At 43.9% G+C, this 27983-nt stretch overlaps 1 protein-coding gene across 3 annotated transcripts; it reads left to right on the top strand.

Moving 5' to 3' along the window:
• The first annotated feature begins 185 nt into the window (after positions 1 to 185).
• LOC106592905 (lysophosphatidic acid receptor 2) lies at positions 186 to 27734 on the top strand. Of its 3 annotated transcripts, none has more exons than XM_045710066.2 (7): positions 186 to 382; positions 15733 to 16208; positions 16472 to 16581; positions 18709 to 18795; positions 18907 to 19234; positions 22551 to 22816; positions 26577 to 27734. In XM_045710066.2, the coding sequence occupies exons 2-7, from the start codon at positions 15983 to 15985 to the stop codon at positions 26673 to 26675; spliced, it is 1116 nt and encodes a 371-aa protein (XP_045566022.1). In that variant the 5' UTR covers positions 186 to 382; positions 15733 to 15982; the 3' UTR covers positions 26676 to 27734. The 3 variants fall into 3 exon arrangements, with proteins under 3 accessions (XP_045566022.1, XP_045566024.1, XP_082823425.1); XM_045710068.2 differs by lacking the exon at positions 26577 to 27734 and adding an exon at positions 24126 to 25573; XM_082967299.1 differs by lacking the exon at positions 186 to 382 and adding an exon at positions 2925 to 3063.
• The last annotated feature ends 249 nt before the right edge of the window (positions 27735 to 27983 follow it).

Here is a 27983-nt window from a genome sequence, read left to right as displayed (position 1 = left end):
CTTGCTCCTTGTCAAAACAAAATCACACTCAACACTACAGCCCAGCATGGGGGTAAAAACTCTGCCTTCGCCAAACACTGTATTTACGCTGTCAATCATCCTTTCTTCTCCTCTCATTGGTTGTCTTTCCGTTCCAGTATCCAACCGGGGAGCAGTAGAGGCGGGTACGTTGGGCTCCCAGGTTGTCCAAGCCACATTCTGACAGAGACAAGCTCCGCCGCACCCTTTCTCTACCGCGCACAGGTAAACTGCAGCCAAACGACCAAAGTCACTCGAAAGTCAAATTTGGATTGTAATTTTAAAACAAATTTATGGATTAAACAAAGACTAAACTCGTTTCTGGAAGCGGATATGAAGGGATAGAAGCTAAGGCAAGACTAAGGTAAGGAATTTGATATTTTGATATGATTTTAGTTTTAACGAAAGCACATTTTCATTGTTTAGTGAGTGAAAGCTAAACTCGGATAGGCTACATGCGAAAAGCTTAATTTAGGCTACGTTATAGGCCTTAATGACTGGTTTAACTTGATAAACTCGTAAAAACAAGTCGTAAAAGAACATTGTGCATTCTCAGCACTTTTGGATAATGGTTGTGGAGTTTTTCCTTACGGAAAAAAACCCTGTTAATAACCTTTGTTAAATATTCTCGGTTTTGCTGTGTCTCGCTGGCTGGCTCGCGGTTCCACCGCTGTTTCGCGTGACATTCCGTGTTAACTGCACGGATGCAAGAGTTGACCTGTGCATGTAGTGTTTGTGCTTGTTTCCCGGATATAGGCTGTAAAATATATAGATTTTATGTGGTCAGAGTTAACCTCACGGTGTTATAGGTTGTTTTTATTGCCCCCCCCCCCCCCCCCCCCCCGCGCGCCGGGCGGCTCCTCCACGGTGATTGCCCTGTCCAGCACTGCTTTGCCCCCTGTAGATCTACACAGAGCTCACCACAGATAGACTGTTGATTGCTCATATCTCTTTGGTAGCCTATCGTTGTAAAGGTGTGTGTGAGAGGGGGGGAGACAACTCAAACACATCCACTTGCACACAGGCAGAGACTGAGGCAGAAGGTGAGACAGGCAGAGACTGAGGCAGAAGGTGAGACAGGCAGAGGCTGAGGCAGAAGGTGAGACAGGCAGAGGCTGAGGCAGAAGGTGAGAGACAGGCAGAGGCTGAGGCAGAAGGTGAGAGACAGGCAGAGGCTGAGGCAGAAGGTGAGAGACAGGCTGAGGCTGAGGCAGAAGGTGAGAGACAGGCTGAGGCAGAAGGTGAGAGTAAGGCAGAGGCTGAGGCAGAAGGTGAGAGTAAGGCAGAGGCTGAGGCAGAAGGTGAGAGACAGGCAGAGGCTGAGGCAGAAGGTGAGAGACAGGCAGAGGCTGAGGCAGAAGGTGAGAGACAGGCAGAGGCTGAGGCAGAAGGTGAGAGACAGGCTGAGGCTGAGGCAGAAGGTGAGAGACAGGCTGAGGCTGAGGCAGAAGGTGAGAGACAGGCAGAGGCTGAGGCAGAAGGTGAGAGACAGGCAGAGGCTGAGGCAGAAGGTGAGAGACAGGCAGAGGCTGAGGCAGAAGGTGAGAGACAGGCAGAGACTGAGGCAGAAGGTGAGAGACAGGCAGAGACTGAGGCAGAAGGTGAGAGACAGGCAGAGGCTGAGGCAGAAGGTGAGAGACTGGCAGACACGGAGACAGGTGAGGGACAGATACAGAGGGTCTCCAGCTGGGTCAATATGTACCATGTTCTTTACCTCCTATCACTTTAACATATCACAAAAAGAAGTTAACTAAATGTCAAGAGATGGGGTTTTGTCTGTGTAAATAAGAGGATCTGAATAGTGACAGTGTAAAGTGAGGAACAGGGAGACAGAAGTAAACTAGACCTGCATCCTGGAAGTCAACTAGTGGTGGGCCCACTTTTAGCCCACGGTTGGAGATGTGAACAAAGAAAACACCTTTTGTTTCTCAGAAAACAGTCAACATCTCTCTCACGTCAAGTCATTCTTGTGGCCAGCCTTCTGATGTAATAGAAAGATAAGGTGGGGGGTTTGTTTGGAAACTAGAAAATGACTTTCCGCTTGCGGATGAAACTGCTCTTAATTCTCGGTAAGATTGGAACGAAACAACATCTCGACTGATAACGCAGAAGGAGGAGAGAGGGGGAGTTGTGTGTGTGTGTAGTTGTATGACAAGAATAGAAGAGGCTCGCTGCAAGGAGCCGCATATAGGGGGCCCATCTGACTCACACACACACACACACACACACACACACACAGACAGGATTGCTGTATTATACTGACTCAATGTTAAAGGCTACAGGACTAGGGAGAGCTGAACTGACCCTACATTGGTTTCTCTGGGTGGACTGACTATGTGGTAATCAGTTTAACCCAGGCTAATACAAAATAACAGAGTTATTACTAGACAGACTGGACAGTAGAATGTAGACTAATATAACAGAGTTATAACTAGACAGACTGGACAGTAGAATGTAGACTAATATAACAGAGTTATAACTAGACAGACTGGACAGTAGAATGTAGACTAATATAACAGAGTTATAACTAGACAGACTGGACAGTAGAATGTAGACTAATATAACAGAGTTATAACTAGACAGACTGGACAGTAGAATGTAGACTAATATAGCAGAGTTATAACTAGACAGACTGGACAGTAGAATGTAGACTAATATAACAGAGTTATAACTACACATGACATCGTGTCATTGTGAACTTTGACCACAACGCTGTATTCCATTTTGATGTGCCTCCAGCGATACCTCTCCGTCCATTCTACAGGTAACTGCCAAAATAAAGGGCGCACTTTAGTAAAAGAGGGGTAGAAAGTATATTGAAACTGAAGCACGGGTTACTTCCATACAGGAAATTCCAGACACTTGTAGAATGTATGCCAAGGCGCAGTGAAGCTGTTCTGGTGGCCCAATGCCCTATTAACACACTTTATGCTGGTGTTTCCTTTATTTTGGGAGTTACATGTAGCAGCAGTCTACACGGTGAATGGAACAGCTGTGTAGGCGAGACGGCTCGAGTCACACTACGGGGAATACAACCAAATACAGGTTGGATACTTCTAGAACATTCCATTTACATATTTGTTTTTAGATTTGGTTGTAAAAAAAAAAATCACTTTTCCTTTAAGAAACACGAAGAGAGGGAAGAAAGGAGAGAGAGAGGGAAGAAGGGATGAGGCTACCGCAAAGGGTGTGTCTCCATCTGTAATGACCTGCTTGCATTCAAACTAGTGTTTACTGATTCTTCCCAGTACGCGCGCACACACACACACTCTGGCATAACAGGAAGTATAAATCAGACAGCTCAGTGTTTAGAGTTCTGATATATGAGACACACACTTCCTCTTTCTTAATCTCACACGCACACACACACGTACACACGCACACCTCTCAGAATCTGTTTAACTCCCTGGAGTCGATTGACACACCGGTCATCCCCATCAGAATCTGTCAATTTAATCTAGAAATATATGTTTTGTTGCATTGGATGCGTCTCAAATCACAACATCCGCCGACGTCTCACTTCTGCATCTGTGGTGGAAGGTGGCTGAGCTACAGCATTGTTTGTCAGACATTGAGATATACTGAAAACCGGTCTTCTCACGAAAACGTTTCATTATATCGGTGAACATATCGGAATTGGACGATATTAGCTAAAAACGGCAACATTGGTATCGGCCCGATGTCTAGTTTAACGCCCGATGTTAGAAACCTATGTCAAAGCTACTGTGCATACCTGTACAAAGTAGGTACATGACGTAATAATGCCACGTAAAATGTTGCGCTACTCTGCAACGCAGCATTCCTAACCTAGCCCACAATGGCTGCTGTGTGGCTCGAGCAGTCAATAAGTCGAGGAGGCATTTGAAAGAGTAAGAACATTTCAGCGAGACAACTCAAAGGCGAAATCCATTAAAGCCAAGATAATGGAATTCATTGCCCTTGACAATCAACCGTTCTCTGTTGTGGGTGATGTCGGCTTTCGCCGACTGGTCGAGCACCGGTACACACTAACAAGTGCGCTATTTTTCAGATGTTGCCCTACCGGAGTTACACAGTAATAGCGTCACTGCTATTAGCTTTTCGACATACATACTATAGAACGCCGTGTGGGTCTTTGCGTGCCAGAAAAGATACAGTAGCACTGTCAAAGCTATACAAAAAAGTCTGAAAACAAGCAAACACTGGCCACGAACGATGTTTACAATACCGCTTTGGTAATAAAGCATAATTTGTACGACTGCAACTTCTAGGGTAGCTAGCTTTAGCTTGGTACCTAGCTAGCACCAATACAACCAGCCTGAAAACAATGACCAGTAAAAATTGCAGTCATTTTCATTATTCTTAGCAATGATTTAGGAATCTTTGTGTAAGTATTAGCTAGGTTGCAACTTGTTGTTTGCCAATTGAAATTGAACTGCAGTTCATGAAAATAAATAGCTAGCCAGCTACTTAATTACATCTAGACGTTCCGCTAGCGGAACACCTGCTCCAATATCCAATGATGGGCGTGGCGCGAAATACAAACTCCTCGAAAATCCGAAAACTTCAATTTTTCAAACATATGACTATTTTACACCATTTTAAAGACAAGACTCTCCTTTATCTAACCACACTGTCCGATTTCAAAAAGGCTTTACAACGAAAGCAAAACATTAGATTATGTCAGCAGAGTACCCAGCCAGAAATAATCAGACACCCATTTTTCAAGCTAGCATATAATGTCACAAAAAACTAAACCACAGCTAAATGCAGCACTAACCTTTGATGATCTTCATCAGATGACACTTCTAGGACATTATGTTATACAATACATGCATGTTTTGTTCAATAAAGTTCATATTTATATCAAAAACCAGCTTTTTACATTAGCATGTGACGTTCAGAACTAGCATACCCCCCGCAAACTTCCGGTGAATTTACTAAATTACTCACGATAAACGTTCACAAAAAACATAACAATTATTTTAAGAATTATAGATACAGAACTCCTCTATGCACTCGCTATGTCCGATTTTTAAAATAGCTTTTCGGTGAAAGCACATTTTGCAATATCCTAAGTAGATAGCCCGGCATCACAGGGCTAGCTATTTAGACACCCAGCAAGTTTAGCCCTCACCAAAGTCAGATTTACTATAAGAAAAATGTTATTACCTTTGCTGTTCTTCGTCAGAATGCACTCCCAGGACTTCTACTTCAATAACAAATGTTGGTTTGGTTCAAAATAATCCATAGTTATATCCAAATAGCGGCGTTTTGTTCGTGCGTTCAAGACACTATCCGAAAGGGTAAAGAAGGGTGACGCGCCCGACGCGTTTCGTGACAAAAAAAATCTAAATATTCCATTACCGTACTTCGAAGCATGTCAACCGCTGTTTAAAATCCATTTTTATGCCATTTTTCTCGTAAAAAAGCGATTATATTCCGACCGGGAATCTGTGTTTTAGCTCAAAGAGAGAGAAAATAAAAACATGAGGTCGCCCCGTGCACGCGCCTCAGTCTGATGGTCCTCTGATAGACCACTTACCAAAGGCGCTAATGTTTTTCAGCCAGGGGCTGGAATTACATCATTCAGCTTTTTCCCGCCTTCTGAGAGCCTATGGGAGCTGTAGGAAGTGTCACGTTACAGCAAAGATCCTAAGTTTTCACTAAACAGACCCAAGAAGCCCAAGGAATGGTCAGAGAGGGCACTTCCTGTTTGGAATCTTCTCAGGTTTTTGCCTGCCATATGAGTTCTGTTATACTCACAGACACCATTCAAACAGTTTTAGAAACTTTAGGGTGTTTTCTATCCAAAGCCAATAATTATATGCATATTCTAGTTTCTGGGCAGTAGTAATAACCAGATTAAATCGGGTACGTTTTTTATCCGGCCATGTAAATACTGCCCCCTAGCCCTAACAGGTTAAATTATTATTTGAAGTGCAGTCATATTCAGGTCCTGATTGGTCAACACGTCAGATAGTCTAATTTGACGTATCTTTTTTGACACGCAAAGACCCAAACGGAGTTCCATAGAAATCCTGGTTGAGAATGAAACGACTGAACAAATGAACAATGAAACAGCACAGCAAGTAAGTGAAAGAAATAGGTTTTGGTTATGTTTTACTGGTAATGGGAACATACGTAAATGTGTGGCGTGTGTAACCTTTATTTAACTAGTCAAGTCAGTTAAGAACAAATTCTTATTTACAATGACGGCCCGGACGACGCTGAGCCAATTGTGCGCCGCCCTATGGCAATCCCAATCACGGCTGGATGTGATACAACTTAGATTCGAACCAGGGACTGTAGGGATGCCTCTTGCACTGAGATGCAGTGCCTTAGACCGCTGCGTCCATGTGTGTGTGTGTGTTAACGATTTAACTGTACTAGAATGCTTAAAAGGCCGCAACATTTTTAAATATCAGTTATCGGTATCATTACCGTTTTTTTTGGCAAGGATAAATATCGGGTATCGGACAAAAATGTCATATAGGTGCATCACTAATCCGAATGGTTTTACCTACAAACTATTATGACCACTCTATGGAAAGATGGCTCTCACGAACACGATTGTGTTCTCCGTTCACAGAACTCGTCTGAAGGTAACCGGTACCAGTTAAAAAATATTAAAAAATTGCGAAGTATGAAGGTAGTTTTGTGCCTTCCCTAAAAAAAAGTGAAATATGTGTGCAAAAACGTGTGAAAACAAACCAGATTTCCTTATCTTCTATCTACTAGATATAAGGACAGACACCTCAGAACCTTATTCATTCTGATTTTTATTTGGACTGTTTTCTTTGCCATTTAATTAATGTGTTATTCAATGTGTTTCTCCCCCCCAATGGCTTAGACTTTTAAGAGTTAAAGATCGAAGATCTCTCTTCCTCTGAGTACAGAGAAATCATGTCACCTCCTCACTTCCCTTCTCTCTGAGAGACACATACACACTCTTTAGTACCCCCTCCCAGCACCAACCTACACATGGATGACCCCTGGATCATGACTCTAGACTTTTATAACAGCCACTGAGCCTGTTCTGGTGATGTCACACTCTTTAACATGTTACCACAGTCTGAACAAAACAACACAGTCTATATGGAAGAACAACTGACTGTAAATTTCAGAATTTGGTCTTGGGGCCATAGTTTCTTACAACTGACTGTGTTGGCTTGGTAGCCTTCTTTGGTTTGTAAGGCAACAGAACAGTGTACCACACACACACACACACACACACACACACACGCACAATAATATTATTGTGCGTGTGGTAAGCTACAGGATGTAGGTGTTTTAGCATGGCCCATTTTTAACTGCCAGCTCTCTGTTTGTCACTCTCAGTTAAAGGGGAATGAAACACTAGGCTTTAGAACACCAGCTAACTGGGTATTGGCATTGTTGCATCATCGGCAGGAGAGTTTTGGAATTCCTGAATTTTCTGAGACCATGATCTCTGCGTATCTTAATGAGAATACTTTACTGGTGTCAAACCATATATGAAAGTATGATACATATTTTGAAAGCTGAGAAACATCCCTTTAAAATGATATGACATCCAATACACATCAATCAAATGGTAATCAGTCAAGAAAAAACACTCTCGTGCCTACCCGGCCTACCCCGGCCAAACCCGGACGACACTGGGCCAATTGTGCGCCGCCCTATGGGACTCCCAATCATGGCCGGATGTGATACAGCCTGCATTCAAACCAGGGATTGTACGCGCATATATTTATAACCTCTGTTTGTACCCTCTACTCAGATAAGCCCTCCCCCTCCTGAGTCTAGGATGTATAATTAATCTCGGTTGCTAGACAGGTGGTGTTATTGTCCCAGCTTGAGTCCAGAACCTTTGGTTCTCCTCCACCCACCTTCCTGTCTTCTTATCAGTCAGGAGAAGCCTTGACACTAGGGAGTATACGTTCTAGCAGCCTGCCGCAGTCACATATTGAGAGAATATAAGGATATAGAACAGTGGAGCTATAACACTGAGATAATATAATGATATTAAACAGTGGAGCTATAACACTGAGATAATATAATGATATTAAACAGTGAAGCTATAACACTGATAATATAATGATGTTAAACAGTGAAGCTATAACACTGAGATAATATGATATTTAACAGTGAAGCTATAACACTGAGATAATATAATGATATTAAACAGTGAAGCTATAACACTGAGATAATATAATGATATTAAACAGTGAAGTTATAACATATATATGGATATAAAACGGTGAAGCTATAAGACAGTGTTACATGGCAGTAGTTTACAATCAATTGGCTCTAACATACTGTATGACTCCTATCTCACCCTTATGGAAACATTCTGTCTCAGAGACAGGCCCCCTTTGTTATATGATTATAAACATACTAAAACATCCTCAACTCAATTAGTTAGTTTCCAACACAAGTCACATAAGTTGCATGGACTCAGGGTGCAACAATAGTGTTTAACATGATTTTTGAATGACTACCTCATCTCTGTACCCCACACGTTGAATTATCTGTAAGGTCCCTCAGTCGAGCAGTGAATTTCAAACACCGATTGAACCACATTGACCAGGGAGGTTTTCCAAAGCCTTGCAGAGAAGGGACATACACTAGTATTGTCATATTAGTAAAACAATACCTTTACTGAACGAATAAGGTAAAAAAAAACAATATGCAACAAAAAGTCATGCTATCATAACATTATATACTATATTTATCTCAGGGATATTGGTCTGGAATGAAAAAATATGATAAGAATAAGGCATCTAATAACAATAATTGTCTTTTACAACTAAAACATACTAGGCCTGTAGTGTAACGCACCAGGAGTCACAATGGGAACACGTTAAAAGCATGTAAGGGAAGTGAAATTACCAGTGACAATCTAAGCTACAGGGTGAAGACTAGGAGTCCCCTTACTAGAGCCTATGTTTGGTATGTACAGAGCCTTCAGAAAGTATTCACATCCCTTGACTTTATCCACATTTTGTTGTGTTATAGCCTGACTTTAAAATCAATTAAATATACATATTGTATCACTGGATCCACATTAATTTAGAAGTGTGGATGCTAAAAGGCCATGGTACTTACCTACGGAGCAGCAAGAGGAAGTGGCCTTCCCTACCTTCAGGCTCTGCTGAAACTCTACACCCCAACCTGAGTACTCCGTTCTGCCACCTCTGGTCTCTTGGTCCTCCCACCCCTACGGGAGGGCAGCTCCCGCTCAGCTCAGTTCAAGCTCTTCTCTCTCCTGGTTCCCCAATGATGGAACCAGCCTCCCCCTGAAGCTAGGACAGCAGAGTCCCTGCCCCTCTTCCCAAAACATCTGAAAACATTCCTCTTCAAAGAGTATCTTAAATAATCCCGCAGCGCACCCCCCCCCCCCCCCTTACTAGCTCTCTGACTTTACTGAGGGATGTACTTCCTGTGAAATGTGGTTGTCCCACCTAGCAATCTTAATGAATGCACTAACTGTAAGTCGCCCTGGATTAGAGCGTCTGTTAAATGACTAAAATGTAAAGTGTTTAGTTACATATTCTCTTCTTATTTACAATAAAGTGACTCCAAAATGACACAATACATTATTTACTACTCATTTATTTTGGGCACAAAATAATCTGAAACACAACCAAAACGAACTGCAAATGCATCCAACAAGTTTGTAGAGTCACACACTGTAGTAATTGCATGCAAGAAATATGGGACCAAATACTAAACTTTTGACTACTATATTTATGAGTCTTTAGGGGTGTCAATAATTTTGACCCCTACCTTTTTCAGAAAAAATGTATTACTTGTTAAACAAAATTAAGCATTATTTTTCACATACAATATAGCTCAGTATTTGTGATTTATTTCTCCTAATCAAGGGTGTAAATAATGTCAGACACCACTGTGTTTATTAAAAAATAAATGTCCTCTCACTGTCAACTGCATTTATTTTTTTTGCTGAGTTTATAAATCCATGTTTCATTTGAACTGTGTACACACTGTCCTGGGGGGTACTGTTACCAGATATCTACATAGATGGAGCTATGATGTACTGCTACCAGATATCTAGATAGATGGAGCTATGATGTACTTCTACCAGATACCTAGATAGATGGAGCTGTGAGGTAATTCTACCAGATATCTTGATAGATGGAGCTGTGATGTACTTCTACCAGATACCTAGATAGATGGAGCTGTGATGTACTGCTACCAGATATCTAGATAGATGGAGCTATGATGTACTGCTACCAGATACCTAGATAGATGGAGCTGTGAGGTACTTCTACCAGATATCTAGATAGATGGATGGAGCTGTGCAGTAATTCTACCAGATACCTAGATAGATAGATGGAGCTGTGAGGTAATTCTACCAGATATCTAGATAGATTGATGGATCTGTGAGGTAATTCTACCAGATACCTAGATAGATTGATGGAGCTGTGAGGTAATTCTACCAGATATCTAGATAGATTGATGGAGCTGTGAGGTAATTCTACCAGATACCTAGATAGATTGATGGAGCTGTGAGGTAATTCTACCAGATACCTAGATAGATTGATGGAGCTGTGAGGTAATTCTACCAGATACCTAGATAGATGGAGCTGTGAGGTAATTCTACCAGATACCTAGATGGATGGATGGAGCTGTGAGGCAATTCTACCAGATACCTAGATAGATGGATGGATCTGTGAGGTAATCCTACCCGATATCTAGGTATCTGAAACTGTTTTGTCTCCAGCTAAGACTTCAGTTGGTCTTGGGTGCATATATTGTGGTTGAAATACTGTCTGCTGGCATAACAGTGATAAGGATAACACATTACATTCACATTTCCTCAAGAGATGCTGAAAGAAAGAAATCATTTCTACACTCCTGTTCCCGAGACGACATTAACATTTTGTTTCATTTCACTGCAAGGAATGCATAATTCCGCTGCAGGTTATAGGCCAGTCCAGTGTCCATATTTCAGTTACTATTCCATTTAACCCATATATTTAAATTAGGAATATTCTGTTTATTCATGGATACAGGGATACTCATGAGTGGGATATCAAAGCTGCATCTTATTCTGAAGGAGACCCTAAGCAGGATATGAGCTAGTGTCTAGTGCCAGAGGGAGCAAAGCAACCCCAAAACGTCACTGAACCTCCTCAATGTTTGACTGTAGGGAAGGTTCTTGTCTTTGAAGGCTGTACACTTAGAGATGGTGTGCTTTACCAAAAATCTCTAATTTGGTCTGATCTGTTCACAGGACATTCTCCCAGAAGGATTTTGAAATGTTCGGATGTGTGTTGGCCAATTCTGATGTCTCTCTCTCAGCAGTGGGATCCTGCTGGGTCTCCTACCATATAACCCCCTTTCATTGAGTTGGAGACGGATGGACAGAGTTTAAACTGTCGTACCTTGTGTGTTTGAAGGTCAGCTTGAATCTCTGTTGCAGTTGATCGAGGTGCTTTCTCCACTTTTCAAACAATCCGTCGCTGCAATCTTCCATCAAGTGTTCTCTTGCAGCCACGTCCTGGGAGGTTGACTACAGTGGCATGGCCTTAAACTTCTTGATAACATTATGTACGGTGGAAACAGGAACATCAAGGTCTCTGGCTATGGACTTGTAGCCTTGAGATTGTCCATGCTTGGCTACAATCTTGTCTGACCTCTTCAGAAAACCAGAGAATTTTCTTTATTTACTCCATGCTCATTGTGGTACACACAGTGACACAAAACAGATTGTCAGAACGTATAAGCACTTAGTAGTCCTACAGCTGTTTATTCTGCTGTGAGTGTTAGACAGTCAGATCAGGGTAGAGGACCTGTATTGTTCAGTTAGACAGTCAGATCAGGGTGGAGGTCCTGTATGGTCCAGTTAGACAGTCAGATCAGGGTAGTGGTCCAGTTAGACAGTCAGATCAGGGTAGAGGTCCTGTATGGTTCAGTTAGACAGTCAGATCAGGGTAGAGGTCCTGTATGGTTCAGTTAGACAGTCAGATCAGGGTAGAGGTCCTGTATGGTTCACTTAGACAGTCAGATCAGGGTGGAGGTCCTGTATGGTTCAGTTAGACAGTCAGATCAGGGTAGAGGTCCTGTATGGTTCAGTTAGACAGTCAGATCAGGGTAGTGGTTCAGTTAGACAGTCAGATCAGGGTAGAGGTCCTGTATGGTTCAGTTAGACAGTCAGATCAGGGTAGTGGTTCAGTTAGACAGTCAGATCAGGGTAGAGGTCCTGTATGGTTCAGTTAGACAGTCAGATCAGGGTAGAGGTCCTGTATGGTTCAGTTAGACAGTCAGATCAGGGTAGAGGTCCTGTATGGTTCAGTTAGACAGTCAGATCAGGGTGGAGGTCCTGTATGGTTCAGTTAGACAGTCAGATCAGGGTAGAGGTCCTGTATGGTTCAGTTAGACAGTCAGATCAGGGTAGAGGTCCTGTATGGTCCAGTTAGACAGTCAGATCAGGGTAGAGGTCCTGTATGGTTCAGTTAGACAGTCAGATCAGGGTAGAGGTCCTGTATGGTCCAGTTAGACAGTCAGATCAGGGTAGTGGACCTGTATGGTTCAGTTAGACAGTCAGATCAGGGTAGAGGTCCTGTATGGTTCAGTTAGACAGTCAGATCAGGGTAGAGGTCCTGTATGGTTCAGTTAGACAGTCAGATCAGGGTAGAGGTCCTGTATGGTTCAGTTAGACAGTCAGATCAGGGTAGAGGTCCTGTATGGTTCAGTTAGACAGTCAGATCAGGGTAGTGGTCCTGTATGGTTCAGTTGGACAGTCAGATCAGGGTAGAGGTCCTGTATGGTTCAGTTGGTAGAGCATGGTTCTCGCAATGCCAGGGTCATGTGTTTGATTTCCTCTGGGGCCTCCCATTTTAAGTGCTCTTCTGCAAAGTGCAGACACTACTCTGAGTGGCTGTGGATTAAGATGTCTGCTACTTAAAGTCCGGATGATTATGTCAGGAGAAGGTTAGCTGGTGGTCGTGGTTTAGATATCTGGTGCTTTAGAGAGGGAGAGCTGTACTTCCATTCTGTTTAGCGGTCAGATAGGGAGACTGGTGGGAGGGACTTCGAGGCCAGATGACCATCTCTTAGTACACACTCACACACCACAAACACTCCCTCTGCATTCCTCTGTTTCTGACTCCAACTCAGCTATTTAACACCTCTCTCTCCCCCCCCCAATCCTTCATGTTTTCTTTCCCTTTCAGTCTCTTCCATTCCTCTCCTGTATACATTTAATCTTCCCTCTCTCGTTTCCCCTCTTCCGCTTTCAATCTCTTTCTGTTTCCCTCTCTCTCCCTCTGTCTCACAGTCGTAGAGTGGGGCACTGAGGCTGTCTGTGTGTGTGTGTGTGTTGCTGTGTGTTTGGATTGAGATTAGGTTACATTGCTGGATTCTGTAATTGTGAGGTGTGTCTCTCTGCTCCAGAAAGCTGCTCTGTTGTTTCTTTTGTTAGGAGGAGAGTAGAGCCCAGGGAGGGAGGGAGGTCGAGAGAGACTAGTTAGGTTACTGTAAATCACTATCTTCAGTCCACTAACCTGCTAGAATCAAGACATCACTACATCGGTAATAACTCCCCTGGTTCAGTAAAGACTACACAGATCATACACTGAGGTAGAAGGAATGTTGGTGTTATCTAAACCCCAGCAGGAAGCCTTGTTTACAGTCAACACTGCAGTAGGGATGCTGGTTCATCAGTGTTAACCTCAGGACCAGAACAACCTGCTGTATGGATGTTTGTTACAGGAGGATGTTTCATCAGTGTTAACCTCAGGACCAGAGCAACCTGCTGTAGAGATGTTTGTTACAGGGAAGGTGTTTCATCAGTGTTAACCTCAGGACCAGAGCAACCTGCTGTAGAGATGTTTGTTACAGGGAAGGTGTTTCATCAGTGTTAACCTCAGGACCAGAACAACCTGCTGTAGAGATGTTTGTTACAGGGAGGATGTTTCATCAGTGTTAGCCTCAGTACCAGAACAACCTGCTGTAGGGATGTTTGTTACAGGAAGGTGTTTCATCAGTGTTAGCCTCAGGACCAGAACAACCTGCTGTAGGGATGTTTGTTACAGGAAGGTGTTTCATCAGTGTTAGCCTCAGTACCAGAGCAACCTGCTGTAGGGATGTTTGTTACAGGGAGGATGTTTCATCAGTGTTAGCCTCAGGACCAGAGCAACCTGCTGTAGGGATGTTTGTTACAGGAGGATGTTTCATCAGTGTTAACCTCAGGACCAGAACAACCTGCTGTAGAGATGTTTGTTACAGGGAGGATGTTTCATCAGTGTTAACCTCAGGACCAGAACAACCTGCTGTAGAGATGTTTGTTACAGGGAAGGTGTTTCATCAGTGTTAGCCTCAGGACCAGAGCAACCTGCTGTAGGGATGTTTGTTACAGGGAAGGTGTTTCATCAGTGTTAACCTCAGGACCAGAACAACCTGCTGTAGAGATGTTTGTTACAGGGAAGGTGTTTCATCAGTGTTAGCCTCAGGACCAGAGCAACCTGCTGTAGAGATGTTTGTTACAGGGAGGATGTTTCATCAGTGTTAGCCTCAGGACCAGAACAACCTGCTGTAGAGATGTTTGTTACAGGGAAGGTGTTTCATCAGTGTTAGCCTCAGGACCAGAGCAACCTGCTGTAGGGATGTTTGTTACAGGAGGATGTTTCATCAGTGTTAACCTCAGGACCAGAACAACCTGCTGTAGAGATGTTTGTTACAGGGAGGATGTTTCATCAGTGTTAGCCTCAGGACCAGAGCAACCTGCTGTAGAGATGTTTGTTACAGGGAAGGTGTTTCATCAGTGTTAGCCTCAGTACCAGAGCAACCTGCTGTAGGGATGTTTGTTACAGGAGGATGTTTCATCAGTGTTAACCTCAGGACCAGAGCAACCTGCTGTAGAGATGTTTGTTACAGGGAAGGTGTTTCATCAGTGTTAGCCTCAGGACCAGAGCAACCTGCTGTAGAGATGTTTGTTACAGGAAGGTGTTTCATCAGTGTTAGCCTCAGGACCAGAGCAACCTGCTGTAGGGATGTTTGTTACAGGGAAGGTGTTTCATCAGTGTTAACCTCAGGACCAGAGCAACCTGCTGTAGAGATGTTTGTTACAGGGAAGGTGTTTCATCAGTGTTAGCCTCAGTACCAGAACAACCTGCTGTAGGGATGTTTGTTACAGGAGGATGTTTCATCAGTGTTAACCTCAGGACCAGAACAACCTGCTGTAGAGATGTTTGTTACAGGGAAGGTGTTTCATCAGTGTTAACCTCAGGACCAGAGCAACCTGCTGTAGAGATGTTTGTTACAGGAGGATGTTTCATCAGTGTTAGCCTCAGGACCAGAGCAACCTGCTGTAGGGATGTTTGTTACAGGAGGATGTTTCATCAGTGTTAACCTCAGGACCAGAACAACCTGCTGTAGAGATGTTTGTTACAGGGAAGGTGTTTCATCAGTGTTAGCCTCAGGACCAGGAACATCTCTAGACCCTAGTTGAAGGCTCTGAAGGAAAGTCTCTAGACCCTAGTTGAAGGCTCTAACGGAAAGTCTATAGACCCGAGTTAAAGGCTCTAAAGGAAAGTCTCTAGACCGTAGTTGAAGGCTCTGAAGGGAAGTCTCTAGACCCTAGTTGAAGGCTCTAAAGGAAAGTCTATAGACCCGAGTTGAAGGCTCCAAAGGACAAACTCCTAACGCTAGTCATAATTAAAATAGAGTGTGTGTGTGTGTCTTCAACTATGTTGTTAAATATTCTACTTCTCTTTCCCCCAACAGACCAAAGAGAAGGGAAAACGTCTCAGCCCACACACGATTGGAGGAGATAGACGTCAATCAAACTGGACGCCATCCTTTCCCTCCCACCCCTCATGGCGAGACCACCCCCAACCCACCAATAGGGCGAGTCCCATCCACTCCAACCCCCGCCACCACTCATCCGTCCGGACAATCCAATTGGTCCCCCTCACTCCACTTAACTCCTGCCCACTCTACGCTCCACCCCATCCACCCCCTCTGATTGGTCAAGATGGACAAGTTGACAGATGACATCCCCGGGTGCTACTACAACCGTACAGTGCAGTTCTTTTACGAACATAGTGGCAAGAACATCAGCGCCCACTGGCGTCCTCGGGACTACGTGGTGGTGAGCCTGGGCATGGGTGTGTCTGTCATCGTCATCCTGGCCAACATCCTGGTCATGGTGGCCATCTTCATCAACCGACGATTCCACTTCCCTATCTACTATCTGCTAGGTAGGGTGTGTGTGTCTGTCAATTAGCAGCTGCTCCCACTCATTTACCAAACTTACCAGAATTTTCAGAAGTTTTGGTCATTTTTAAATCTACAAAATCTTTGGTAAATTATACTTTCAAAACATTTTGTCATATTTATGTCATATTCTTTATATTTGTGGAAATTCCCTAAAATCCAGGAGTTTACTGGTTCATTTTAGAAAGTTACCAGTAATATTACCCCCTTAGCAACCCTACTAATGTTCTTGTCTACTATCCCCTAGGCAACCTGGCGGCAGCAGACCTGTTCTCAGGTATTGCCTACCTGCACCTGATGTTCCACACTGGGCCCTGGACCATCAAGCTGTCCAAGAACCAGTGGTTTGTACGCCAGGTAGGAGAGTCCAACACACACCCTAACTAACCCTGGACCCTCAATCTGTCCCAAGAACCAATGGCCAGTAAGCCAGGAGCACAAGACAAGTTCTTCCCATAGGATTAGTTGATGCAGAAATGGACTGGCCAAAGGGCAGTTTCTTTTCCACATAATTAGCATTATTTAGCTAGTGATGAGGTCCTTGAGGAAAAAATGGGCCGGCATGTCAGAAAAGCCTGGGCTGATTTCTGATCCTGGTCCGTCCCTGAGTTGATGCTTGCTAGGGCCCATGAATCGATTAATCCACATTTTTTTCTGTCAAACTGGGAAAACTTTTCCTGTCAAAGTACTGTAGGTTTGTGTGATTTATGCTTACTGGGTTATTATGAGCAAAAGGCCCACATAGTTGAAAAAAGGACCCTTGTGGCCGCTGTGGTCCAGCAGTTAGTGCCGGGTTCACCCGGCACACATGTACAGTCATTGCCAAAAGTTTTGAGAATGACACAAATATGAATTTTCACCAAGTCTGCTGCCTCAGTTTGTATGATGGCAATTTGCATACACTCCAGAATGTTATGAAGAGTGATCAGATGAATTGCAATTAATTGCGAAGTCCCTCTTTGCCATGCAAATGAACTGAATCCCCAAAAAACATTTCCACTGCATTTCAGCCCTGCCACAAAATGACCAGCTGACATCATGTCAGTGATTCTCTCGTTAACACAGGTGTGAGTGTTGACGAGGACAAGGCTGGAGATCCCTCTGTCATGCTGATTGAGTTCGAATAACAGACTGGAAGCTTCAAAAGGAGGGTGGTGCTTGGAATCATTGTTCTTCCTCTGTCAACCATGGTTACCTGCAAGGAAACACATGCCGTCATCATTGCTTTGCACAAAAGGGGCTTCACAGGCAAGGATATTTATGCCAGTAAGATTGCATCTAAATCAACCATTTATCGGATCATCAAGAACTTCAAGGAGAGCAGTTCAATTGTTGTGAAGAAGGCTTCAGGGCGCCCAAGAAAGTTCAGCAAGCGCCAGGACCGTCTCCTAAAGTTGATTCAGCTGCAGGAATGGCAGCATGCAGGTGTGAGTGCATCTGCACGCACAGTGAGGCGAAGACTTTTGGAGGATGGTCTGGTGTCAAGAAGGGCAGCAAAGAAGCCACTTCTCTCCAGGAAAAACATCAGGGACAGACTGATTTTCTGCAGAAGGTACAGGGATTAGACTGCTGAGGACTGGGGTAAAGTCATTTTCTCTGATGAATCCCCTTTCCGATTGTTTGGGGCATCCGGAAAAAAGCTTGTCCGGAGAAGACAAGGTGAGCGCTACCATCAGTCCTGTGTCATGCCAACAGTAAAGCATCCTGAGACCATTCATGTGTGGGGTTGCTTCTCAGCCAAAGGAGTGTGCTCACTCACAATTTTGCCTAAGAACACAGCCATGAATAAAGAATGGTACCAACACATCCTCCGAGAGCAACTTCTCCCAACCATCCAGGAACAGTTTAGTGACGAACAATGCCTTTTCCAGCATGATGGAGCACCTTGCCATAAGGCAAAAGTGATAACTAAGTGGCTCGGGGAGCAAAACATTGATATTTTGGGTCCATAGCCAGGAAACTCCCCAGACCTTAATCCCATTGAGAACTTGTGGTCAATCCTCAAGAGGCGGTGGACAAACAAAAACCCACAAATTCTGACAAACTCCAAGAATTCATCCTGCCATCAGTCAGGATGTGGCCCAGAAGTTAATTGACAGCATGCCAGGGCGGATTGCAGAGGTCTTGAAAAAGAAGGGCCAACACTGCAAATATTGACTCTTTGCATCAACTTCATGTAATTGTCAATAAAAGCCTTTGACACTTATGAAATGCTTGTAATTATAAATCATTATTCCATAGTAACATTTGACAAAAAAATCTAAAGACACTGAAGCAGCACACTTTGGAAATTAATATTTGTGTCATTCTCAAAACTTTTGGCCACGACTGTACAGCCAAGTTTACCAGTCAGCGTGGGTTGTAATCCACCCTCTGGTCTTCTGACTCTCCATCTCTCCTACCTTTCCTGTCTCCTCTCAACTGTCCTATCTCCATCAATACGTTAAAACCCTTCAAGTATAGATGAATTATTCCTCCCTCCAGACCCTGATCGACTCCAGTCTGACAGCATCGGTGTTGAACCTCCTGGCCATCGCCTTGGAGCGCCACCAGACCATCTTCACCATGCAGGTGTGTGTGTGTGTGTGTTGATATTACAGTAGAGGTATATCAGAGTGGTCGGGAGAAAGCAGTAGGAACATTTCCATCTGTTATGGACTAATAAAGTATATATCGTCTCAGCTCCACAGTAAGATGACCAACCGCCGCGTGGTGCTGCTCATCGCCGCTATCTGGGGCCTAGCCATCTTCATGGGCCTGGTTCCCACCATGGGCTGGCACTGTGTGTGTGACCTGGACAACTGCTCCACCATGGCCCCCATGTACCAACGCTCCTACCTGGTGTTCTGGGCTGTGCTCAACCTGTTCACCTTCTCTCTCATGGTGGCTGCCTACACCAGGATCTTTGTGTACGTCAGACACAAGAGCCAGAGGATGTCTCAGCACACCAGCCAGATACGACACAAGGAGACTGTGTTCAACCTGATGAAGACTGTGTCTATGATCCTGGGTGAGGAGGGACGGGGGGCACACACACACACACACACACACACACACACACACACACACACACACACACACACACACACACACACACACACACACACACACACACACACAGTTGAAGTCGGAAATGTACATACACCTTAGCCAAATACATTTAAACTCAGTTTTTCACAATTCCTGAAATTTAATCCTAGTAAAAATTCCCTGTGTTAGGTCAGTTAGGATCACCACTTTATTTTAAGAATGTGAAATGTCAGAATAATAGTAGAGAGAATGATTTATTTCAGCTTTTATTACTTTCATCACATCACAGAAGTTTACATACACTCAATTAGTATTTGGTAGCATTGCCTTTAAATGGTTTAACTTGGCTCACTTTTTTTTCTTCTTTTTTTTAATTTCACCTTTATTTAACCGGGTAGGCCAGTTGAGAACAAGTTCTCATTTACAACTGCAACCTGGCCAAGATAAAGCAAAGCAGTGCGACACAAACAACAACACGGAGTTACACATGGAATAAGAAACATACAGTCATTAACACAATAGAAAAGTCTATATACAGTGTGTGTAAATGAGATAAGATAAGGAAGGTAGGCAATAAATAGGACATAGTGGCGAAATAATTACAATTTAGTAAGTAAACACTGGAGTGATAATTGTGCAGAATATGAATGTGCAAGTAGAAGTACTGGTGTGCAAAGGAGCAAAAAAATAAATAACAGTATGGAAATGAGGTAGTTGGATGGGCTGTATGCAGTGATCTGTGAACTGCTCTGACAGCTGGTGCTTAAAGTTAGAGGGGGAGATATGAGTCTCCAGCTTCAGTGATTTTTGCAGTTCGTTCCAGTCATTGACAGCAGAGAACTGGAAGGAAAGGCGACCGAAGGAGGAATTGGCTTTGGGGGTGACCAGTGAAATATACTTGCTGGAGCGCGTACTACGGGTGGGTGCTGCTATGGTGACCAGTGAGCTGAGAAAAGGCGGGGCTTTACCTAGCAAAGACTTATAGATGACCTGGAGCCAGTGGGTAGCCTTCCACAAGCTTCCCACAATAAGTTGGGTGAATTTTGGCCCATTCCTCCTGACAGAGCTGGTGTAACTGAGTCAGGTTTGTAGGCCTCCTTGCTCACACACGCTTTTTCAGTTCTGCCCACACATTTTCTATAGGATTGAGGTCAGGGCTTTGTGATGGCCACTCAAATACCTTGACTTTGTTGTCCTTAAGCCATTTTGCCACAACTTTGGAAGTATGCTTGGGGTCATTGTCCATTTGGAAGACCCATTTGCGACCAAGCTTTAACTTCCTGACTGATGTCTCGAGATGTTGCTTCAATATATCCCCATAATTTTCCAACCTCATGACGCCATCTATTTTGTGAAGTGCACCAGTCCCTCCTGCAGCAAAGCACCCCCACAACATGATGCTGCCACCCCCGTGTTTCACGGTTGGGATGGTGTTCTTCGGCTTGCAAGCCTCCCCCTTTTTCCTCCAAACACAACAATGGTCATTATGGCCAAACAGTTCTATTTATGTTTCATCAGACCAGAGGTCATTTCTCCAAAAAGTATGATCTTTGTCCCCATGTGCAGTTGCAAACCCTAGTCTGGCTTTTTTATGGCGGTTTTGGAGCAGTGGCTTCTTCCTTGCGGAGCGGCCTTTCAGGTTGTGTCGATATAGGACTCGTTTTACTGTGGATATAGATACTTTTGTACCTGTTTCCTCCAGCATCTTCACAAGGTCCTTTGCTGTTGTTCTGGGATTGATTTGCACTTTTGGCACCAAAGTACGTTCATCTCTAGGAGACAGAACGCATCTCCTTCCTGAGCGGTATGACGGCTGCGTGGTCCCATGGTGTTTATACTTGCGTACTATTGTTTGCACAGATGAGGCATTTGTAAATTGCTCCCAAGGATGAACCAGACTTGTGGAGGTCTACGATATTTTTTTTTTAGGTCTTGGCTGATTTATTTTGATTTTCCCATGATGTCAAGCAAAGAGGCACTGAGTTTGAAGGTAAGCCTTGAAATACATCCACAGGTATAGTGGATTGACTCAAATTATTTCAATTAGCCTATCAGAAGCTTCTAAAGCCATGACATCATTTACTGGAAGCTGTTTAAAGGCACAGTCAACTAGTGTATGTAAACTTCTGACCCACTGGAATTGTGATACAGAGAATTATAAGTGAAATAATCTGTCTGTAAACAATTGTTGGAAAAATTACTTGTCATGTACAAAGTAGATATCCTAACAGACTTGCCAAAACTATAGTTTGTTAACAAGAAATTTGTGGAGTGGTTGAAAAACAAGTTTTAATGACTCCAACCTAAGTGTATGTAAACTTCTGACTTCAACTGTATATACATATACACACACACTCTCTCTCTCTCTCTGGCATTCAGGCACCTCTCTGGCTTGTCCTAACTCGTTTAACCAGACACTCTACTTCCCCCCCACATCCCTCACTCTCTCCCTCCCTTCCTCCTTCCTTCCTTCCTTCTCCTCTTTCCTGCTTCTCTCCCTCTTCCAAGCTTCTGCTCCAGCATTTTTAACTTCTGATTAAATTCCTCGAGAAGGAATTTGACGTCTCTGTTTCTCACATATAGGCTCATACGGAATCCTTGAATTTCTGGTTGTCTCTCTTTCTGGCATGGCAAGTGTGAGTGATCGAGGCTGTGTGTGTTTTGGGTTTTAGTGGATACCAGAAGTCCTCAGAGGATGGTAAAACAAAGAACATTCAGACAATTGGGGACATTTCGCCGGTCCTCACAAGGAAAAAAGCTAATTCAGGCTTCGGGGTTAGGTTTAGGGTTATATGTTAGGGAAAATAGGATTTTGAATGGGAATCAATTGTTTGGTCGCCACAAGGATAGGTAAACAAAAATGTGAGCGAGGAATGTCTGTGCATGTCCTGACAGGGAACAGCATAGTTAAACCACCTCGACACAAAAACACTCCTCCATTTCAACCTCCCCTTCCCTCTCTGTCACTGTGTGTGTGTGTGTGTGTGTGTGTGTGTGTGTGTGTGTGTGTGTGTGTGTGTGTACAGTATGAATTCCTGAGGCGTAAAATTGTGTAATTTAATATTATCATAATGAAATCAGATCTGTCCGACCAACCCCAAGTCACACACTGACAGTGGATACTGACTCTGTCTGTACACTATTCACTGACCAGCTGAATTTTTACATTTGTCTCTCTCTCCCCTCCTCTCTCTCCTTCCCCCCCCCCCCCCCTCCTCCCCCTCTCCTCTCCCTCCTCTCCTCCCCTTCCTCTCTCTCTCTCTCTCCTCCCCCTCCCCTCCCCCCCTTTCCTCCAGGTTGTTTTGTGATCTGCTGGACCCCGGGCCTGGTGTTGTTGATGTTGGATGGTCTGGGCTGTGAATCGTGCCAGGTGCTGCGTTATGAGAAGTACTGTCTGGTCCTGGCTGAGTGTAACTCCCTGGTCAACCCCATCATCTACAGCTTCAGAGACACGGACATGTTACAGACCTTCAAGAGGATCCTCTGCTGCCTGTGTCGCCGCGGCGGCGCCGGCCACAGAGACACGCTGTCCGGCATGCGCTGCAACACCCTGGAGCAAGAGGTACTCTCTGAGAGCAACGGCAACAATCACCACGACAACCACAACGACGACAACAATCATATAAGTCCCCACGGCGACCACTCGGACACAGACGATTAGACGAGGACCGTTGACATATATAGGTGACAGACGTACGATGACGACGTAACAAGCAGTTACACCGTAAAAATGTCAACATTGACAGGGTGCTATAGCAACGTTCAATACCATGCCCACTCAGACGACTAGCTAACAGTCCTGTGACAACAACGTAGCTACACGGTCACAATGACATCAACTACACCGTAACAACAACGTTATGGCCTCCAAACTATACCATAGCAACCCCCATGCACTGACACACCACTATAAACCACTACAACTTAACAAAACATTTAAAAAATAACTACAATGGACAAAAGACCACAAAAATGACTACTACCACGTAACAAAATACCATGGCAACACCTACAACAACGACAATGTAACACAATGCCACGACAACACCTACAATAACGTCAACAAAATACCATGACAACACTTAAAATAAGTACAACGTAACACAATACCATGGCAACACCTACAACAATGACAATGTAACACAATACCATGGCAACACCTACAACAACGACAATGTAACACAATACCACGACAACACCTACAATAACGTCAACATAACAAAATACCATGACAACACTTAAAATAAGTACAACGTAACACAATACAACAACAACACCTACAATAACGACAACGTTACACAATACCACTAAAACGCCTACAACGACAGAATTACAGTGCAACAACTACCATAACAATGTCACAAAATAGCCCTACAACAACCAGGCCTCGACGACAACCACCTCCTGATTCAGAGGGGTTGGGTTAAATGCGGAAGACGCATTCGGTTGGAGGCATTCAGTTGTACAGCTGACGAGGTATCTCCCGCTCCCTTTACAAGCAAACAGAGAATATGCCGTGTTTGAGTGTTTGTAGGCTCGTTGTTATAATACTGTATGTTGCGCTAGCTTGTATTGTACACTGTAACATACCAGCCATATCAGTCTCTGTTCTAATCAATATAGAACCATATGAATAGTTAATCATGCAGATGTTATTGTTTGGAAACTAACGGTAGATGTACTGTTTGGAGAAGGGACTGCGTGTTATTAGAAACTAGATGTGGGGGCAGTCTACGTGCTGTTTGGAAAAAGAGACCTGATCAAACATAATGTTGTGAGTGGATTGAGAGGGATGGGGCTGATTTCTACTCTGTTAACATGGTGCTGGGCAGCTTCTAATGCAGATGCACTGTCCCAATCTGTGTGTCTAGAGAGAAAGAGACGTTCTGCAACGCCAAGACTTGAATGAGTCCGGTTGAGTAAGGCCAGCCCCTGCAGTGAATGTTTTGGTCTTCACCTGGGTCCATACTGGACTCTGATGCAACTCTTTTCCATACAGACTTTCTGAGTACTGACAATGTCTCTATAACGTTGTTGGAAGGCTGACTGCCACCTGTATCGACATTCCATACAGACTTTCTATATAGTGACAATGTCTCTATAACGTTGTTGGAAGGTTGTCTGTCACCCTGGACAGCCTGGTGGGATGTAAACCAGATGTTAAAGTGGTTAAAACGGGTCTGACTATTTGTCATGCTTCCTGTGACCTGTAGCTATGGCATGTGTGTATACATACACACACACACACACAAACAAACAAACACACGGCTGACTCATCACTGTGTCGTTGCTCTCTGTGTGTGTTTACAGTACCCCACACAAACACCAGTTAAACGTTTACACATCCTGTCAGTGATGTCACTAATGGAGAACGAACAAACGGCACAATACAGGAGGGAGGGGAAACATTTCAGTGTCGCACGCTATTCTGCACTAACTCTGGTGACAGTGAAATATGTTCCCCTCGTACTTACCCCACCCATGACACGGACTGTAATTCTTCACACACACACACACACACACACACACACACACACACACACACACACACACACACACACACACACACACACACACACACACACACACACACACACACACACACACAAACAAACACACACACACACACACACACACACACACACACACACACACACACACACACACACACACACACACACACACACACACACACACACACACACACACACACACACACACACACACACACAAAAAAGTGTGATATACATTAGCGCCCCCCAGTGGTTAAGTGAAAGCAAGTCCTCTTCTACACTCCTGGGCCACGTCCCAATTGTCTCTTCTTCCTCCCAAAGTGTGCACTCGTTCACTTCCCTTCACTGATTTGAAAGGAAATGACTGGTATTAGAAATATGGTGGGAACTCCCTCTAGCCCATGCCTCCACCAATCCAATGCTGTCAGATGTGTGGAATGTCATGAACGAGTGCACCCTTCAGGAGAAAGGAGATTATTGGGACGGACCCCAACTCTCACCATTACTGGCTGAAATCATCTCTGAAAAGGGAAAATGTTCATACCTGAGAAACTATAAAAGGGAAATGCTGGTTATGAATATTCGAAATATTTAGATTTTTTTTTATAAATATGCCTGTTAATATGCATTATTTTCATAAGCACGTATGAAAACATATTTTAAAAAATTGCAAAAAATGTAATAATACTCCATTTAACAGAGAAACAGTTTTTTTTCTCTTTCATTTAAAAAAATCTGTTACTGTTTTTTAGTTTTATTTTTGTACCAAAACATCGGAAAATAAAGCCAGAAAAATGAATACATTCCTTATCTGTGTCTGTCTGCCTGATCGCTTGGTTATGCCTGGCGGCATCGTGCAGCTGGGTGCGGCCATCGCTTGATCATGTCTGTCTTTTATGATGCTGCTAGGAACGAGAATAAGGACACAAACTAGAAGCTAAACATATTAGTCAATTAGCAGACGCTCTTATCCAGAGCCATTTACAGGAGCAGTTAGGGTCAAAGTGCCTTGCTCAAGGGCACGTTGACAGATTCTTCACCTAGTAGTCTCGGGGATTCAAACTAGCAACCATTTCGGTTACTGGCCCAACACGCTTAACCTCTTGGCTACCTGCCACCCACAGAAATGGCTAAATAAATAGGTTGTGGGTTATAGTTGGGTTTTATTTAGGTTATAGCTTGGTTGTATTGTGTCTCCTATCTGTATGCGCTGTGATCAAGTTTATTGCTGTGCTAGTCATGGAGAGAAGCAGGTATGATATCTGTACGCGCTGTGATCCAGTTTATTGCTGTGCTTGTCAGAGATAAAAGCAGGTATGATATCTGTACGCTCTGTGATCCAGCTTATTGCTGTGCTTGTCAGAGAGAGAAGCAGGGATGATATCTGTACGCTCTGTGATCCAGCTTATTGCTGTGCTTGTCAGAGAGAGAAGCAGGGATGATATCTGTACGTGCTGTGATCCAGTTTATTGCTGTGCTTGTCAGAGAGAGAAGCAGGGATGATATCTGTACGTGCTGTGATCCAGTTTATTGCTGTGCTTGTCAGAGAGAGAAGCAGGGATGATATCTGTACGTGCTGTGATCCAGTTTATTGCTGTGCTGGTCATGGAGAGAGAGAAGCAGAGATGACGCTACTGAACACCTAACTCTGTGAAAGACACCACACTGTATTTCTCTCTTTCTTCATCTGTCTCTCTCTCCCTCTCTCCGATCGCTGAACCTTACTAACTCCCTCTCTTTCTCCTTTCATTCCTTCTCTCCTCGTCCTCCACCTAATCCCCTTCATCCTGCCTCTCCATCCCTCTCCAGACGTCTGAGAATCGTGATGTGGAGCTGGTGGAGAAGACCAGGGGAGCTCCTCTCATCCTGAAGGGAACAGAGGACATGATGACGTCCACAGAGAGCTGACACACACACACACATTGTGTGTGATTATTTTGGGGGGAATTTCTGAATCATGCTAAATGTTTTTATTGTATAGATGTGATTTTTAGTTATGTTGATGTAAAATGTTGTTTGTATGACTGATGATACTGTATGTTACAGAAACATGACCAATAACTACAGTTACCGCACTGACCTTTCTGTTTTCATTGTTCCATATCCACTCCTCAGAGATGTTGTCTACCTAACCTTGTGTTCATTTCGCCAGCCAGCCAGCTCAGTAGAAAAGCCATCATTACAATCAGAACTGTATATTTATGACTTTTTATTTTCAATTTGACATTTTATTTATGCATTTTTTGTTGTTGATCTTACGGGAATAGTCTGCGCTGAGTGTATACAGTGATGGGGAGAGGTGTGTGTACTGCACAACATGTTAGGTGAGTTTTAAGAAGGGGGGGGGGTATTTGTAAAGACATTTTACTGTTATTAAATGTATTGTTAGGTTCTGAACAGAGTAAAAACTCAAACGGACGACTAGAAAAAACTCGAACCAAGTTTATTCCCCCCACTGGATGCCTCCGCTGCAAGCACATTTTACACATGATCAAACATGCCTTTATATGTCAAGAGGAGATCAGGGTGCATCTTCTCAGAACTGCCATCTGTTGCCCAATACTGCCTATATGTTGCGTCGGTGTGTTGGCGTTCGAGCCGTCTGCCAGCAGTTCCTCTTTTATCCGGTGACTTCTTCTCCATGTGTATCAGTGACCTCCTGTTCACCTTACTCAGCTGACCAGGGTCATATACTCGGTGCCCCTTTTCTCTCACAGTAACCTTCACTTCCTCTTGACCCTTCCTTGACCCCTAACATATAGATTCCTTGTAAAGTCATCAATGAAGTTATAGTATGGTAACATGAAGAAGTGTATTTCAAGCTGGTGTCAGAGCCGAGAATGAATGAATAGACTATAGACCAGTCTGTATTGTAGACTGATGTGCTCTGGTTGTTTCTGTGACCTCACAATCAGTTTCATGTTCAGAAATGATGGAAACCGCTTCTATTAAAGAGACCCTACAACACTTCTGACTGTCCGTCCATCTGTCTCTCTGTTACTGTCTGTCCACCTGTCTCTCTCTCTCTGACTCAGTCCACCTGTCTCTCTCTCTGACTCAGTCCACCTGTCTCTCTCTCTCTGACTCAGTCCACCTGTCTCTCTCTCTCTGACTCAGTCCACCTGTCTCTCTCTCTGACTCAGTCCACCTGTCTCTCTCTGACTCAGTCCACCTGTCTCTCTCTCTGACTCAGTCCACCTGTCTCTCTCTCTCTGA

The sequence above is a fragment of the Salmo salar genome, chromosome 02 (assembly GCF_965601325.2).
Source record: "Salmo salar chromosome 02, fSalSal1, whole genome shotgun sequence".
Lineage (NCBI taxonomy): Eukaryota > Metazoa > Chordata > Actinopteri > Salmoniformes > Salmonidae > Salmo > Salmo salar.
Note: the sequence above shows the minus strand (reverse complement) of the source record. Positions and strands in the feature narration are given on the sequence as shown.